At 42.2% G+C, this 18,398-nt stretch overlaps 1 protein-coding gene across 2 annotated transcripts in view; it reads left to right on the top strand.

The window, feature by feature from the left end:
* Positions 1 to 17,663, top strand: part of nhsl2 (NHS-like 2) — a 100,213-nt gene extending 82,550 nt beyond the window's left edge. For both annotated transcript variants that reach the window (XM_026162568.2, XM_026162569.2), the window contains exons 5-10: positions 4,366 to 4,548; positions 10,655 to 11,699; positions 11,877 to 13,050; positions 13,198 to 13,507; positions 15,845 to 15,962; positions 16,649 to 17,663. In XM_026162568.2, the coding sequence (XP_026018353.2) occupies positions 4,366 to 4,548; positions 10,655 to 11,699; positions 11,877 to 13,050; positions 13,198 to 13,507; positions 15,845 to 15,962; positions 16,649 to 16,988 (3,170 nt within the window). In that variant the 3' untranslated portion in view covers positions 16,989 to 17,663. The remainder of the gene's footprint in view (positions 1 to 4,365; positions 4,549 to 10,654; positions 11,700 to 11,876; positions 13,051 to 13,197; positions 13,508 to 15,844; positions 15,963 to 16,648) is intronic.
* Positions 17,664 to 18,398: the final 735 nt, after the last annotated feature.

The following is an 18,398-nucleotide window of genomic DNA, read 5'->3' as shown; positions in this document are numbered from 1 at the left end:
AAGCTGGAGATGCTCCGACTCAAACACTCGTGCTTATTCATGCACAGAGGGGAACGCAGATTGAGTGGCAGTCAGTGAATGAGCTAAATAGGGAGACTGTTGCAAAAATAAACAGAGGATGAATAACTGAAGGGAATAGGCTCTTGGAAAGATGGAGAGATAAAAGGACAGGTGGAAAAACGGGCAGGTTAGTCAATGAGTAAAGCAGAAGAGCGGAAGGAGTCAGGACTTTTTCTTAAATCATGAATCCAGGTTTGCTGTTGTTAGGGGAAAAAAAGATTTAGAGTGCCCAAAGATTTAGAAGCAGAAAGTGTCAGGAAGTTTTGATGATTAGAGTTATTAGTTTGATGATTTGCCAAGCAAAAGGTTTCCAAATGTTAAGATGGTGATAAAAGCATGTTTATTTCAGACATCTAAGTAACAGCAGGAATCATTATTACACATCCAAATACAGTTGTGCCATTAAAGAGAGTTCAAGTGTCCCTTTTAAAAATTATTAATGGGACAGCCAATGACTGTTGATCAGCGCTTTGGAAAAGGTTGGATTTAAATTTCTGGGTTCAAGTTTTGAGCGTCTTTGTTAAAATGATTAGCTGGTCATGGGACACAGCTGAAAGCTCCAGACAAAGTTGCTCACTAAACCTCGAGTTTTAGAGCATTTTAATGCTGGTTTAGCATTCACAAAAGTCACACTAGCTCACATTAGCAGTTGCAAAAGTTAGAGATACCTGCTGTAAAGTTTCTTCTAAGCAACTGCAGCAGCAGTTTGTTACTGTTTTCTTTATTTTTAAATAGTTTTTAAGCAGCGTCAAGATGTTTATGGCCACATAATTTAATACACTGTGTGCTGTAGACCGTTAGGGCAATTAAGCAGGAACATGCTTGTAAAAAATAATTACAAAACTTTCTACCTGCTAATGGAACAAAGGAATCAGCGGTCAATTTTCCCAGGTGAACTTATCCTGGAGAAACCAGGTTTCCCTAATACTCTACCTAGTTATGGAAACCTGGTTTCTTATAAAGGAAAGTCAATAAATCAGCTCACTGGAAAAAAAAAAACATTGTCACATGGAGCATGTCTTATAGTTCAGAAGCTGCAGGATTGGTTTATGCAAGTGTCACATATCAGGGATTTCATTGAACAATATGTAAGAAGATGTGTTTATTTATAAAAAAAAAAGTAATTAAGAAAAAAAACTCATTCAACCGACCTCACACACATTCATACAAAAAAAAAAGTTACGCTCAGGCATCTTATCTGACATTCACGGGCACTCGTGGACTGACAGACACATCGGAGGCAACTTAGGGTTCGGTATCTTGCCCAATGATGCTTCAACATGCAGGAGCAGGGGATCAAACCAGGGCTCGACCCACTCATCTTCCAGCTGAAAGAAACCGCTCTACCACAGTTGCTATATGAGATGACTTTGCTCAACCTACTGACAAATCTCATTCAGTATTGAATTTGCTGTGCATCTGCAAGCTGCTTTGCAACCACAGACAGTAAAACACATGGGCACAGCTTCTGGGTCAGAAAAAAGAAGCCAGTGAGGAAGCACATTAATCCTGCATTCTATCTCCAGGCCACAAGATGGTGATAGATGTGGTTCTGATTCGACCTTGTTGGACATTTTTCTGCTGGATGCATGAGCTCAGTCACTCATTTTGGATCACACTGAATAAAATAAACAAGTCTGTTTAGTAAATCTTGGTCATAAAGTGTTTCAAAATGTAGGATTAGCTGTGATATGAAACCGCATGCTCATTGGCCAAAGATCTGTCGATCAGAGGTTATTAGCCAGTTCGCTGTTAGACCCTACCCTTGTTGTCACATCGGTGTTTTTGCAACCAAGATGATTCTGGCAGAGACGCTCATCTTGAGGCTTCACAAACCAGTAGCACTATTCATGCTGGGATTTTAATCAGCTCTGTTGTCACTGATGTCTAAAACAGAGCCATGCCATCAAGTCTTAATCATGTTAGGTTCAGTCGCATTTCCTTTGTTGTTCTGCGCCTTTGAGCTTTGCATAATTCATCTTTATCTGTTGATTTTTCTGTAAATGTTTAGTTTGGGCATCAAATATCTGCCATTAGTTTTCTGTTTGCTCTCTCAAACAGATCAAAGGTTTGTAATTCTGTGTTGTTAAGTGCCTGGAGGCATAATTCGTACAGGCTGCTGCAAGAGGGACACAGCTGGGGGAAGAAAAATGGAAGGAGGGTGAGCTGGACTCATCTGACTTCCAAATGTGAAGGAGATCTGTTTTGAGTGCTTGGTGACAGCTGTCAGTGTCAGCGGTACGGCCATGTTCCTTAAGTTTGCTTTGGCACAGGGTGGGTAATAGTGGGCTGATTTGGCTCCAGTTTGTTTATTTGCTTTCTTGACTTATTGATTTTTAGTACCGCAGTCCTCTTAAAAGAGCTTCATCAAGTGGCACAATTTCATTGTTGGACATAAATTTTAGCAGCAGGCTGAGCCCGATATGACTGTTGCTCTAAAACGAGGCTGATAGCTTAATGGGATGGGTGAGAAACGGCGCTGTATGTCATTAAGGTAACCAGCTAGGTGCCTGCTGCCACCAGTGACTCACTGGATTCATGTTCTCACACAAAACACATTAGGGAGACGGGAAGTGCGCTAGAACAGAGCAGCAGGTTTCTCCGTCGTGTCTGCCTTGAGCCCGTCTGGATTAAAATGTAATGCATGTACAGGAGTCATTATGGTGATGATGAAACTGAAAGCTGCAAAGTCTTCTCCACTTGTTCAGCTGAGATGAACTCATCGAGTGTTGCTTATGCCACTTCTCAAACACTTGCTGAGTCAGAGGCAACTTTAAACAGTGGACACTTGAAGTATCAGCAATTGTGCGACAGGAAATAAAGAAGAGTGGAAACAACTACCAACTTCAGGCAACTCTGTGACATTAATTGTATCCTATTTTAGAGTAAACGTTAATATTAAAAGGGCAAATCAACAGAGTTCTTAATGCATCTTTAATTAGACACTATTTATGTAAACAGTCTTGATTTGAAATCTCTTTATAGTGAAAAATATTCAGGCGGTATCAACCAAAAAGCATTGTTGGGAGAATTGGACTTCCACTTGACTTTGTTTTACTCGCAAATTTGCCTAAACTGCTACCTGAGTTTTGAATTCTTTTCTTAGTCTTATCACCTGAAGTGTTGTCAATGCCTCTAGCAATTGTATGAGAGTTTTGTAAGCTGAGAGAATTAGACAGATAATATAGAAATTTAGAAAAAGAAATGTAGAAATACATCTTTCTAGTACTGGGTGTACTCCCTTTTTTCTTTAGAGCTGCCTTAATTCATTGTGGCAAAGATTCAACAAGGTGCTGGAAGCATTGCTCACAGATTTGGGTCCACGTTCACATGACGGCATCACGCAGCTGCTGCAGATTTGTCGACCGCACATGATTTGAGCTTTGAGATGCAGTGTGTTATCCTGCTGCAGCCATCAGAAGATGCCCAAAACCTACCATCCAAATGTTGCAGCAGAGATCATGACTCATCAAACCAGGCAGCATTTTTCCAGTCTTCTACTGTCCAGTTTTGGGGAGCCTGTGTGTCCTCTTCTTACCTGTCACCCAGTCTGGTCTTCTCCTGCTGTAGCCCATCTCCTTCGAACTTTGATGTGTTACAAATTCAGAGATGCTCTTCTCCGTATCTTGGCTGTAACGATCGGTTATTTGAGTTCCTGTCTGTTCAAAGCAGTCTTTTCTCCTCTGACCTCTGGGTATCAACAAAGCATTTTCCCCCAGAGGACTGCTGCTCAGTGGATATTTGCTTATTTGCACACCATCCTCTGTAAACCCTAGAGATGGTCATTGGAAAAATCTCCGCAGATCAAGATTTCTGAAATAGATCAACCCATCTGGCACCAACAACATGGAAAATCACTTAAATCATCTTTCTTCCCCTTCCTAATGCTCACTTTGAACTTCAGCAGGTCATCTTCACCAGGGAAGTGGCCACTAGAGAAATGGCAGTTCCCACATTTTCTTCCTTTTTCACCTCCAAAAGTTGCCTCCTGATGCAAATACAGAGTTATGGTTGACACTGTGTCTCACTAAAGTGACCTGAGTGAATGTTTAATAGAAGCAGTAAATCATGTTTGTGTTAACGAGAGTTGTGAGAGGAAAGCACTGCAGCCTTTTAAGAGAGACTTGAAATCATATCAAATGATCTGCCTTCACATCGCTGTCTCTCAAGAGCCATAATCTAATACTTTATTGCCATGTCAACAACATGATTGGATTTATTGTTTTATTTAATTTAATGCGTGTCAGGTAAAATTAGTCTTCCCACCCTCCTGCTGACCTTCTTGCTGCTGTCTTCCTCTTGCAGGTGAAGGGAGAGGATTGAAATTCCACGGTGTTGATCTTCTCCAGCACTCTCCGTCCCCTTCCCCCTCTCCCGGGGACCCTTTCCCCCACCAGCCCCACTCCCTGGAGCCTGTTACTGACACACCGCACCAGAATCTCCCACTGAGGAAGACACACTCTGACCTCGACACAACCTTACCTGCAGGTGTGTGTGTGAGACCATAATAGGGAGCTCTTTACCCTCCCTCCATGGTGCAGATCTTATTACTCCTCACATAAAGTGTGCCGCAACCTTCAAAGACAAGAGAAAGAGAGAGAAAAAAAAGAATCTGGGAATGTCAGAATGAAATTCCTATACTCATGAACTTCTCGTATTTCAGATAAAACTCTAGTATTGCTGTTAGTAGCACTGAACAGTTCTTGGCTGTGGAAAGACTATCATTTTTTTTCCCGCCCACTTTAAATACAGTGGGGCAAAAAAGTATTTAGTCAGCCACCGATTGTGCAAGTTCCCCCACTTAAAATGATGACAGAGGTCAGTAATTTGCACCAGAGGTACACTTCAACTGTGAGAGACAGAATGTGAAAAAAAATCCATGAATTCACATGGTAGGATTTGTAAAGAATTTATTCGTAAATCAGGGTGGAAAATAAGTATTTGGTCACCTCAAACAAGGAAAATCTCTGGCTCTCACAGACCTGTAACGTCTTCTGTAAGAAGCTTTTCTGTCCCCCACTCGTTACCTGTATGAATGGCACCTGTTTGAACTCATCATCTGTATAAAAGACACCTGTCCACAGCCTCAAACAGTCAGACTCCAAACTCCGCCATGGCCAGGACCAAAGAGCTTTCGAAGGACACCAGGAAAAGTATTGTAGACCTGCACCAGACTGGGAAGAGTGAATCTACAATAGGCAAGCAGCTTGGTGTGAAAAAAATCAACTGTGGGAGCAATCATCAGAAAATGGAAGACATACAAGACCACTGATAATCTCCCTCGATCTGGGGCTCCACGCAAGATCTCATCCCGTGGGGTCAAAATGATCATGAGAACGGTGAGCAAAGATCCCAGAACCACACGGGGGGACCTGGTGAATGACCTGCAGAGAGCTGGGACCAAAGTAACAAAGGTCACCATCAGTAACACACTACAACGGCAGGGAATCAAATCCCGCAGTGCCAGACGTGTTCCGCTGCTGAAGCCAGTGCATGTCCAGGCCCGTCTGAAGTTTGCCAGAGAGCACATGGATGATACAGCAGAGGATTGGGAGAATGTCATGTGGTCAGATGAAACCAAAGTAGAACTTTTTGGTATAAACTCAACTCGTCGTGTTTGGAGGAAGAAGAATACTGAGTTGCATCCCAAGAACACCATACCTACTGTGAAGCATGGGGGTGGAAACATCATGCTATGGGGCTGTTTTTCTGCCAAGGGGACAGGACGACTGATCCGTGTTAAGGACAGAATGAATGGGGCCATGTATCGTGAGATTTTGAGCCAAAACCTCCTTCCATCAGTGAGAACTTTGAAGATGAAACGAGGCTGGGTCTTCCAACATGACAATGATCCAAAACACACCGCCCGGGCAACAAAGGAGTGGCTCCGTAAGAAGCATTTGAAAGTCCTGGAGTGGCCTAGCCAGTCTCCAGACCTCAACCCCATAGAAAATCTGTGGCGGGAGTTGAAAGTCCGTGTTGCTCGGCGACAGCCCCAAAACATCACTGCTCTCGAGAAGATCTGCATGGAGGAATGGGCCAAAATACCAGCTACTGTGTGTGCAAACCTGGTAAAGACCTATAGTAAACGTTTGACCTCTGTTATTGCCAACAAAGGTTATGTTACACAGTATTGAGTTGTATTTTTGTTATTGACCAAATACTTATTTTCCACCCTGATTTACGAATAAATTCTTTACAAATCCTACCATGTGGATTCATGGATTTTTTTTTCACATTCTGTCTCTCACAGCTGAAGTGTACCTCTGGTGCAAATTACTGACCTCTGTCATCATTTTAGGTGGGGGAACTTGCACAATCGGTGGCTGACTAAATACTTTTTTGCCCCACTGTACTCTTTAAATAAAAGAAATGTATGCAATAGCAGGACATTTTCTTTTGTTTGAATTATGTTTTTTGTTCAACAAACATGACAAATGTGTGTTTATTTTGTCAATGATTATGGATTTACATACAGTTTTAAAAGAAAAATGTTCTCCTTTCTTGTTAAGGCATAGTCACGCAGGCCTAGAGACAGGCTGGTCCTTGACAAACTCAGCAAAAGCAAAAACCTGGACTGCTCGACTGGTTAGTGAGTGGTTGCTGGGTTTTTTGAGGTGAAACTGGCTGTAAAAACCTCCTTGTGATTGCTTCGGTTGCTAGCAGTTGCTACTGTTGCCCATAGTTTACATGGAAGACACAAACTTGTTTGCAGATATTAATCCTTTAAAACTGGTCAGAGTGGGCGTAACTATTTTTAAATCCCTGTAGAACCGAAACCCTGTAAACTGGCACAATAATTTGTTTTGCATATGAAACCGGAGGAGTTGTACTTACATCTTATGCCATCAGCTTGCCCTAGAACACGTTTTCCTTCCACATATAGCTTTGCAAAAATTGCATAAAAAGCACTTGCAGCAACAAAAACATAATATTCCAGAAACAGGCTTTGCCGATCCAATCAGCTGTTCAAAACACTTCCTACGTTGGAATAGACGTCAGCGGGAACTATCGCATGCTCCCCATTACTTGCCCAAAACCGGAAGTGATGTCATTTTTGCGGAAAATGTAGTTTTTTACCTTCGGGGCCTTATAAGCCTATACTGGTATTTTTAAGAGTCATGTTGACTTTATGCTTTTCTGAATAGTTTCTGGGATGCTTAAAACTCATATTGCACAGCTGGAAATAGTTTATTTTGATGCACATGCTGTTTTCTTTGCAAATTTGCATTATAATATTTATTTTCGTTTTTCCTGTAGTATATAAAAATTGGTGTATCTCAAAAATAAAATTATGAAGACACTCAAAATAAATTTCCTGTTGTTGGAAACTTTTTTGTGCAACTTTTTTGTATTTGCAGTTTTGAGGGATAAACCTCTTAAATTTCTCTAACTAGAAATGTAAAAAAACCAAAAATGATTTTCAATTTTTTTGTAGTTTATTGCACTTTTTTGCAATTTATGTAGTTACTATGGACTTAATGCATACATATTATTAAAATTTGGGCTATAACAGTTGTATTGATGTATAGCAACTTGAAACGCTCCCAAAAATGGCACTACAGCATGTAAAAATATAAAGATAAGCTCTGGCAGACTTGGTTCTATGGTAGGTCTTAAAGGGTTAATGATTTGCTCCCTGAGCTGTAGTGAAAGTTGAAAATTGTGATGTAAACGGTGAATGGAGAAGGTTCTTCTATGAAGCTGGACAGTCTTCATTTCAGTTTCACTTCAACTTGCAGAACTAAGTGAAACCGCCTCCACCAGCTAGCAACCAAAGCAATCAGAAAGAGTTTTTTTGCAAGTCAGTTGGCAGAATACACATTTTTCCGTAGTAACGGGTGGTTGCCATGGGGTGACTAACCAGTCTTTTAGCCTGTGTGAGTGGGGCCTTTTTCACTTATTCCCACAATGTCACCAAGATTGTGACACCCAAAATGGAAGTTAACATGTTAACAAGTTAACATCACATTGTTAGTTGTCACACATCTGCAAAACTGCAATACCTCTTTGCGACCAGTTTCCCCTAGTGACAGCTAGCACTCCCCAGCAACCGCTTGCCAACCAGTCGGAGAAAGACCCTTTTTCAAATGATTACCATGGGATTTTGATGGTTGTTACTAGCCTACAGCACCAACACAGAGTAACGCTAGCTACCACATTAAAAACAATCTACCATAAACACAATATTTAAACTCAAAAGAGAGCTAAGAGTTATTTAGCATTAGCTTGCTTGTTTGATTGTTAACACTAATAGCAAAAGTAGGCTATTAGTTAAGCTTGTTTGCCAAATACTTCACCAGCTAATTTTATTGGGCTATCTGGTATAATGTTGCAGATTTTAGGCTATAATAAATAATGTACTGTAAATCCCGGACTACAGAGCGCACCTGATTAAAAGCCGCATGCTCTAATTTTAGAAAGAAAATCAATTTTGTACTTGTACAGGCCGCACCGGATTTTAAGCCATATGCGTTTCACTTGTAATATGAGATATTTACACAGAAATATAACACGTGAGGATTTTTAATGTTTAATTTATTCCGTAGGGTAACATAACCATGGTAACATAAACGTTATGGTAACATACAAAAATACATACTGCAAATGCTTTTTTTTCCTCGAACAGCACCTGTAACACAGCTACCTTTAAGTATACGTACGTATCGGTAACACACAAATTACGTTGCTTATGGTTTTTTTACGGAACGGTGCACAAACAACATTACAACGTTTCTTAACAACACGTAAAAATATATACCGTATATTTACTACTTATCTATTTTATTGGTCTACTGTTACCAGGCAAATTGTTTTTGGCCGCATAAAAAAATATATGCATTAGCCGCACGTCATTATAGGCCGCAGTGTTCACAGTGTGGGAAAAAAGGGCGGCTTATGACCCGAAAACTACGGTAATGCCCCAAAGCAAAGGTGTATGACTAATAACTGCTTTCTGCAGTACGGCCAATATACAAAGGTAGTCAGCTATCTATCCACCAAAGGTTTAATTAAGCAAAGAAAATTACACAAACTAATGCTGAATTAATAATTTATTTCCCCTGGATTTGCACTAATCAATGTTTCCTAGTGAAGAACAGCTATGCCTTTAGCCATTATCTTTTCATTCCTTGCTGGTTTATTTACTTCAATGAGGACATTTAAACACAGGGCATCAAGGGTTCATTTAATCAGCTTCATCTGAATAAGCCCATAATTTTGGTGAGAAGAAGACAAAAGCAGAAGAAGCCACATTTGACATTTAAAAATGTGTTTCAGTTGTTCTTGAATTAAGAACTAATCCTTTGTTGCAGGACGAATATGCATTGTTGAGAATGTACTATTAGGCCTATGTAACAAATTAAGGGGAAAAAAACTGACCCCTCAATCCTTACAGTGGGTGAATGTGGTAGGTTTGTTGCTGTGAAGGGGCATTTGGTTGGCATGATATGGTAACCTGTCACACCAGATAACTTGTTACAGAACCATCTGTGAAGCCATACTTGCAAAATGGCACGCGTTCGAAAGAACCATCTGTCTATTAACTTCAGCCAGTCAGTTGAAAAATCAAACTCTTGCCAAATCCAGTCAAGTGAAGATGAAAAACATCTTTGCACATCAGACAGTGAAGAAATGCTCTCAACTTTTCAGTTCTATAAGTTATGATTTAGCATTTCATCTCGAGGAACAGCTAAAACATGTCCATAGATGCTTATTTGTTCTGTGGTTATACCACAGCACATAGCTTAAAGCATGGAATATTGGCTTCTGACCAAGTTCTGGTGTGATTCTATCTCACTTGCAAAAAAGAATGTTTTTGATCCGCTTTCCCTCCTTAGAAGGAAAGGTCAGAGAAGTTTATATATGTTTTTCTTGTTAATATGTTGCCTTGTATGTATCTTTTAAGCATGGAGGTTTGTTAGGCAGGAAAGTATGTCTGTGAAGGTGCTTGGTCATCTAGGTCATTGTAGTGTAAGGAGCATGAAAAAGAAAAGAGTCTGAAAGAAAGAAGTTCTAAGAAAGAACTTCTTTCAAAGAAAGTCTGAAACTTCTTTCGTTAAAAGAAGAAAACTGGTGGAGAATCCCAGATTTTAAGCCCTATGGGAGTGTCTCCAAGAGGGTCATGGACTCCCTATTGATCCTCTACCTAATCACACGAGCCTGTGTAAAAACAGGTGTGGGTCACAATCAGCCAAGGTTTAGGGTAAACCCATTGCAAAACCTAGCCCCACTCTATCACGTGATATCCTGAGGTCAAATGGCCCAAGTGTCTGGGAGCGGATCTCAAAACTGGATTATAGATGGCAGACAGTTGGTGTTGTAAGTCATCCCTTCTGTTCAAAGATGGTGGCTATTCTCGTCAGGCAGTAAACAAATGATACACACTGTGTAGGGACTAATGCCAGAGGCTACAGATGTCAAGGCAGGTTGTGCCTTTTCTGGTCAGAATAGTTTTCTGAATGGGTAGAGCTAGAGATAGATATGTGATGTTTAGAAGTTTTTATTATAACCTTTTATTTTAGAGTGTCCACAGTCAGTGGAATTTGGTGTGATTAGTTTTGGAGTATTGATTCTTTCCCTCTCTTCTCTACAGACAACCGTTTGGGGCTGCCTGCCCCAGATCACCTTCACCCAGAAACTATGGACCATTCTGGGCTGCTCTGCTCAAATACACCCACCGCTTCCTGGAACGGACCCAAGGGTTCCACCTTTTCTCCTGGAGCGTGGAACGAGCCTTACAATTACAGTAAGAGCAAAGGACCAGCGGTACCACCCAAACAGCACAGTATCATCGGAGGAGGGACCCAGGAGGGGGTGATGCTGGTGAGCTCAGGACATTCAAGCTCATTCAAGACTGTGACAGACCCTTCTCGGAGACCATTGAATAACATGGACATAGGGAAGCGGAGTGAGACAGAGGGGGCTGCAGTTGATGGAGGAAGAGGGGGAGGAGGCGAAGCAGTGAGAGGACGGGAGAGGTCGGCACGTTCCATAGCAGCACAGAATGCTTTCAAGTTTCGAGAGCGTTCCCTTTCCACACCCACAGATTCTGGATCTTTTTGTTTCACAGAGGGTGTTATAGGCCATCCGGATGGTAATATAACATCTACAGGAAATGGGAATACTATGGACCACCAACAAGAGCATCACAACTTCCTCGGCTTAGGTGAGAATTACGCCCTTCTCTACCCTAGAGGGAGCTCAGAAGACAGCGCAAGTACAACTGACACAATCTCCATCACAGCTTCAGACTACAGCACAGAAGGTCGTTTGCGCCTACGTTCCCGCTCCATCTCCCTTAAAAAATCCAAACGAAAGCCACCACCCCCTGTGAGGAGTGTCTCTCTTATGAAAAACCTTGGACAAGCTGAGGGCAGAATACACCATCAAGGTGGTCTTTACAGAGATGGCCGACCAAAGAGCCTGCACATTCCCAGGGATCACTTCCCTGACTTTCAGCCAGATTTCCTTCTGCCCAACTCGTCTAAAACCAGTATTGGTGAGCGAGAGCCAGGCCAAGGAGGGAATGACAGACCTCCAAGTCTAGAGGTCCAGGCACCAGAGAGGGAGGGGGAGACAGAAATTACTTTTCCCACGCACTGGCAGCTAGGGGAGTGGAAGAGCAATGATCCATACAGGTAGGAAACTACACATGGATGTTTAGTACTTGTGCTACAAAGTTATTATTATTGTGTCATCTTTATTATGTCTTCTCACATCATTTCATAGGTATCCTGGATGTTTTGTTGTCAAACGTGTTTGGCAAACTTTGATTTAGCAAAAAAACTTCACATCTCTTCTTTGCTCTTCCTCAGGTCTCTGTCAGGCTCCAGCACAGCAACAGGTACTACAGTGATCGAATGTATGAAAGTCAGAGGTAGCTCAGAGTCCCTTCTTGACTCTCCCTCCACCTCGAGAGCCACATCACCCTCACAGCTTTCCATGGAGACTGACATCAAGGCATCATCCCCCTTCAAACCTCCAGGACTTATGTCCCCATCAAGTGGCTATTCCAGCCAGTCAGAGACTCCCACCCCAACTGTTCCACTCAGTCATCTGGCAGGTCAGGGGACTGTGGGTACAACAGGTACAATAGGTTGTAAGATGCGCCCCAAAATCCCAGAGAGGAAATCATCTCTACCATCACCCAAGGATCCAGCTGCTAGGTCTAGACTGTCCTTTGAAATGCCTGGGAATGCACATCTGGAGCTTTCGTCCATCAAGCCAAAACAAAAGGCCAGCCGGCGGCATTCTGACACTTCGACAGCAGCAAAGCCAGGAAAGATCAGCCCGAGTTCCTCACAGGCACTGCCTATGGTTACCCAGAATGAGCTAAAGACTGTTCGGCTTCGTTCAGTTTCTCGTGGAGACCTAGAAGACTGCCCTGATGGAGCCTCTGACACCATCGAAGAGGAACAGCATGGCCGCAATATAGGCGAGGATCCCAGCCCACCACCCACTCTACCAAAACCTAAACCACCTGTTGCAGTCAAGCCTCCCTTACCTAAACGGCCCATGAACCTTCTTCTCAAGTCTCCTTCTCCTTCCTCCACTTCCCCTCTGGCGCTTGACTCGCCTCCTGCCTCACCTGTAGACCGACCTGTGCCTCTAGGCAACATCTACAAAGTCATGAAAAAGCCAAAACCCAAAAAACCTCCACCACAGGCTCCAACAAATCCCACTATTCTGTCAGATTCAAACTCTATGGCTGCTCCACAAACTGCCTATGATCAATCGTTCCTCCCCCTATCCCAGTCCCTGTTTGATCTCCCTCCTCTCCCAGACCCTCAGCCTCTCCTGGAAGACCCAATTTTGGAGCCTGAATTTGATGTTGACCAAGAGATTCGTCTTGGCCCCGAAGATGGAGGCTCACTTCCTTCACCTTGCAGCAATCAGGAGGCCCCAGAACTTCAGGACAAGAGCAAGACGCTACCCTCAAGGATGACAGTCTCCTGTCTGGCAGAGCTGTCAGACAAAAAGAAACCCAAGGTAACCAAATTAAATATATTGTTCTTTTACACAAGTCATGGTTAAACATCGAGTATCTTCTAAAGGCAAACAATTTAAAAAAAACATATTCACAGTTCACAGCTCTCCTTATTTCTCATTCTTTGAAACCTTCTCAATCCTTTCCAGGTTCCACCTCCAGTCCCCAAGAAGCCAAATGTTCTGCTTCTTCCCACCTCAGTCCACTCCTCCACTAATGGCAGCACAGACCGTCAGACGCCACAGACTGACAGCCCCGTGGGCCTTCGGTCTCCGGTAGGAACATTCCCACCAGATGATATTCTCAATGCTCCCAGTGTTCCCGACATGCCTGAGCAAGATGAGAACCACTTGGGAACAGATGAAGAAAGTTCCAAAGAGTCATCACTACAATCCTCTCTTCAAGATTCCTCTCTCACAGAGCTGGAAGGGAAGATGGCTGGTACTGGGATTGGGACAGGTATGCCTTGATGGGTCCACTTTATTAAGCTTTAAAAGTTGGTTTTCACTGAATGGTGGTCTCAGAAGACTCATAAGACCAGATAAAAGGGCTTTTATGCATCAATTTATTTTTTTAAAGATGAGACACTACACACTACATGTAAGGCAAGGCAAGTTTATTTGTGTAGCACAATTCAACAACAAGGTGATTCAAAGTGCTTTACAGAGACATTAGAAACAAAAAACACTTTTGGCCTATTTTACTTCAATGACATTTCTTCTGTCAGACTACTGGAAAGAAACCACCGAAACTGTGTTTTTCTACTTAACATTTATACAAAGCTGTTCGTGTTTAATCCAAGACTTACATCATTTGCACATTTTAATCCAATAGTCTAAAAACTTTTAAAACAAAAGCACCGTTTTTAAAATATTGTCTCTTTTTCAATAACTGACTGAGGAAGTGTCATTGTGATATAGGTTACATTTTAATAATTGTTTTAATATTGTAAAATTTTACATTACACACACATACTTACTTACATCAAAAAGTTCTAGTTTGATTCCCTTCTATAGTTTGACAGAGGGCTTTGTTTATATACCATCCAGAGCCTGATTTGTAGAAAAATGGAAAAAGAAAATATCTTTGTGTAAAAAATTTACTTGGACAGTTTGATGGAAACATGTCAAAGTTAAGTAGTTATTTTCCCTTGGTTGTCCACACGCCTCCTGCAGTCCCTCTATTCTCCACCAGTGGTCCCTGTCCTACAGAATCACCGCTTCAGGGTAGGGGTAGTTGTACATTCATTCAATGATGAAATACAAAAATATACCATAAATCTTGTACTGGAGTTTTCTGGCCTTCTAATCGTTTCTAATTAAAAACATCCCAACACAAATGTTGCATTTTCTAACATATATTAGCTAATAGTTTGCTTTTAGTCTTGTTTCACTGCAGACATTGTTTCTTGTGATTTTTTTTTTTATGTGCCTGTGTTGGTGATAATCGTCTAGCAGAGCTTCTACATTTGATTAGGACTCATACCTGCTAATTTTGATACATACCCTCCTGATTCTGCTGTGTTTTGATACAGGCCCATTGCTCTAAAATGAGCCCAAATCAAAACACAGAATGGTGCACACTGTTTTTAACAGTGAAGATGACATTTATCATCATTATTTCATTATCACCTAATTTTCTCTGTAGCCAAATCAGATTTACATATGCGTTTGCACAAAGCCAGCTGATATACACCTATCAGCTGCTTTATTAGGTATACCTACATGTAGTAGTGCCCTTTGCCTTCAGCGCTCCCTAATTTAACAAGGTGCTGAAAACATTCCTCAGAGATTTTGGTCCTTGTTGATATTATAGCATCACAGATTTGCTGCAGATTTGTAAGCTACACATGCATGATGTGAATCTCCCATTACACCATGTCCCAAAGGTGATCTGTAGCTTACAGTGGAAACCAATTTGAGTATAGTGAACTCATTTTCATGTTCAAGAAACCAGTTTGCGATGATTTGCACTTTGTGATGTTGTGTGTTATCCTGCCTGAAGAAGCCTTTTAGAAAATGGATACACTGTGGTCATAAGAAACAAGCAGTACTCAGGCAGGCTGTGGCATTTAAACAATGTTTAGTTAGTGACTATCCTGTACATCATTAAACCACCAACATCCAGAAACATTAATTCAAGGAAGGACTCATGCATTTATGTTCCATCCATCCTTCCATTGCCTATCCTTATCAGGGTTGCAGGGGGGCTGGAGCCAGGGTACATCCTGAACAGATCATACAGTGGTGCAGTGGTTAGCACTGTTCCCTCACAGCAAGAAGGTCCTGTTGTTTATCCCAGATTCTGCCCTTGCCACCGGAATTTTGCATGAGAAATGGAAACTCATTAGACTAGACAACATTTTTCCCATGTTCAATTTTGGACCTTGATCAGTCCTTGCAAATTGTAGCTTGACATCAACAAGACATTTTCATCCATGAAACTGCTGTTCACTGGGTATTTTCTCTTTTTTGGTCTATTCTCTGTAAACTGTAGAGATGGTTATGTGATTAAATCCCAGCAGATTAGCAGTTTTTGAAATACTCAGACCAGCCCACCTTGTGCCAACAACTAGGCCATGCTCAGAGTCGCTTAAATCACATTTCTTCACCATTGTGATGCTGAGTTTGATCTTCAGCAGGTTGTCTTGAACATTTCTGCCTGAACTCAATGAGTTGGTGATTGGCTGATTAGCTGTTTGGTCATTAAAATTTATAACATCTAAGGTGCATGAGAAAGTGGCTGGTTAGCATTTCTACTTTATATGTTTTACCATGATTTGTGTGCCTTGCTTAGATGAACCAGCAGCCAGTGAAAAGACTGTACTGCACATCGAAGAGGAAACAGATGACGACTTGTTGGCCAGCACACCTACAACACACACCACCGAAGACCTCTTCACTATTATACACAGGTTTGAGCATGCACACAGACACAACCAAGGCATATTTTAAACACCAAGATCGGTACAAACTCTGATATTAGAGCACATAGTTTCCTCAGATGGCAGTTAAAGGTTAAGAAGTGCTTCACAGTTTAGTCTGTTTTGACAGGACAGCACAAATGCTTTGAGCCATCACCAAACCTGCCTGGCAGCTTTTTATAACCTGGAGCATGTGACAAAATACGCATTGTCTTGTTGAAAAGGTGTGAGACAGATGGAGTATAAGGTTCCCTAGCAACAGTTACATGTAAAGTGGGTTTGCTGCACGACCGCTGGCTCTCATTTCGTCCTTTTTTTTTCCTCGTCCCTCTCTCTCTCACACATGCACGTACGTGGATATGAGTACACACAGAAACTGACAAGAAATCTAGTCACTAAGCAACAAGTGTTCGTGATTTTTACCTTGCGTGATGCTGAAAATAGCTTAAAAGGCTCTGAAGAATAAGTAAGGATGGGGAAATGGAAGATCGGTAATCAGTGTTTTCATCTCCTACAAGAAAGAATGGAGTCCCTTCTGTAGTTACAAATTTTAGTTTTTCTATTCTCGAGAAACAAATGTCAACTAAAGTGTGACTCATCACACACGAGTAGTAAATCTGAGAAGTGAAACAGCTGCACACACAGTTTTGGCTGATAATCTTCTCTCTCTCCTCCAGGTCCAAACGAAAGGTCCTGGGTCGCAAAGAACCTTCCGACTCGTTTGGCAGTCGCCAGAGTTTGGTGTCACCGGTGAAGCACAGCACCAGCGGTAGCGACCTCAGAAATCTAACCTTGGGCAGCAGCCAGAGGTCGAGCTCCCGCAACGAGAACTTCATGGCCCTCCTTCAGAAGAAAGGCAACAAGTCTTCCAGCGGAGGAACCAGAGTCTCTGCCATGGAGCTTCTAAAAAGCACAAACCCCCTGGCCCGACGTGTCACGGAGTTTTCAGCCAACACGACATCGAATGCCGAGGGAGGAGAGACAACGGCTGGGAACGACAAACCCAGCGATCAGTGAATGGAAGCGTCTACGCAGATGTAAACCAGGTCTGTTTGCTGTCGACAAAGCTACCAACCATTTCCATGGCCTGCCACCCTATGGGGGACGGGGCCATCTGACGAACATGTCCAACCAGATCGCTCCAACTACTGGTTGACCATTTGCACTGTCCAATCAAATTGGAGCACACTTTTGGACAAAATGGTCCCTCCCACGGTTGGAGCACTGTTGGTCCGAGTCAAACCAGCCCCTCTAGGAAAGCAAGACATCAACGGAGAGAAAAGTAGGTTCTCACAATATATTTAATGGAAGGTGGAGGTTTTGAGGTCATGCTTCTAAACTGCACTGCACTATCTTTTCCTCATTGGGAATTTGTTCAGTGTGGAGGCTAGTTGGGTGGAGCAGACACTGGGAATGTAAAGATACACAGCAGGCATCTTTACTCCTGGGCTTCTTCCAGGTGAATACAATAAAAAAAACCCTGATGACTACGGGGGAGTGTATCTGAACCTGTGACCATATTAATCCCCCCTAAAGAGGAATCCCATCAATCCACAAAACAAATGGAATAAAAACACTGAAAATACAAGACTTTAACACGATTTACCCTCGATTCTACCAAACCCCTTGAGCTAGCAGCATTACAGGTCCATCACCTGTGGACCACTGACAAAGGAAATATTCCCAAACCTTGGACCTTGTGGTTCCGTCTTCTCTCCACGGTGAATGCGACACCACAGCAGCCCTCTCAGCTCCAGACAGACAGGATTACATAAAAGAGCAGGATTTACAAACAGAAACCACAAGGCGGGGGCACGCTTTTTGCCACCAAAGATGAGGCATGAGCATACCACACGTGTTATCGCTCGTGCTGTGAACACGAACACGGACCTTCACAAAACATTCCACAAAGGCGCTCGGCAAACGGACCACATTTTTGGAACATAAGCACTTTTTTCCCCCTTACTGGTGTCGCAGGTCGTTTACACGGCGCAAACACTGCGCCGCTACCTTTTTCCTCATCTGTTACTATCTTTTCACTCTTTCTTTGGTTTCTTTTTTTTTTTTTTTTTTTTTTTTTGCATATATTTTTTTCTTAAACATACCCAGTGGCCATATACTGTACATGTTAAACTGGATCATACTGTAATGTATCATGTACAAAGATAAATGTAACGCATCTATCAACAACTATCATCTGCAGAAACAAAGACTATAAATAGTGTACAAAGCAGCAAGAAGATTGGACTACAAACTGCCCACGCAGTGAGGGGAATACACACACTCAAACACACACACACGCAAAGACTGCCAAGCAAAATGTTACTGAAGACAAACAAACAAAACATGGAGAAAAAAAAGAAGACCAATCTACACACAAGTGTGTGTGTGTTCATACAAAGAGTGTGCGGAGGATATCATGCCTGT

This window comes from Astatotilapia calliptera, chromosome 3 (assembly GCF_964374335.1).
Source record: "Astatotilapia calliptera chromosome 3, fAstCal68.1, whole genome shotgun sequence".
Taxonomy (NCBI): Eukaryota; Metazoa; Chordata; class Actinopteri; order Cichliformes; family Cichlidae; genus Astatotilapia; species Astatotilapia calliptera.
The sequence above is the reverse complement of the archived record's forward strand: the minus strand, read 5'-3'. Positions and strand labels throughout refer to the sequence as shown.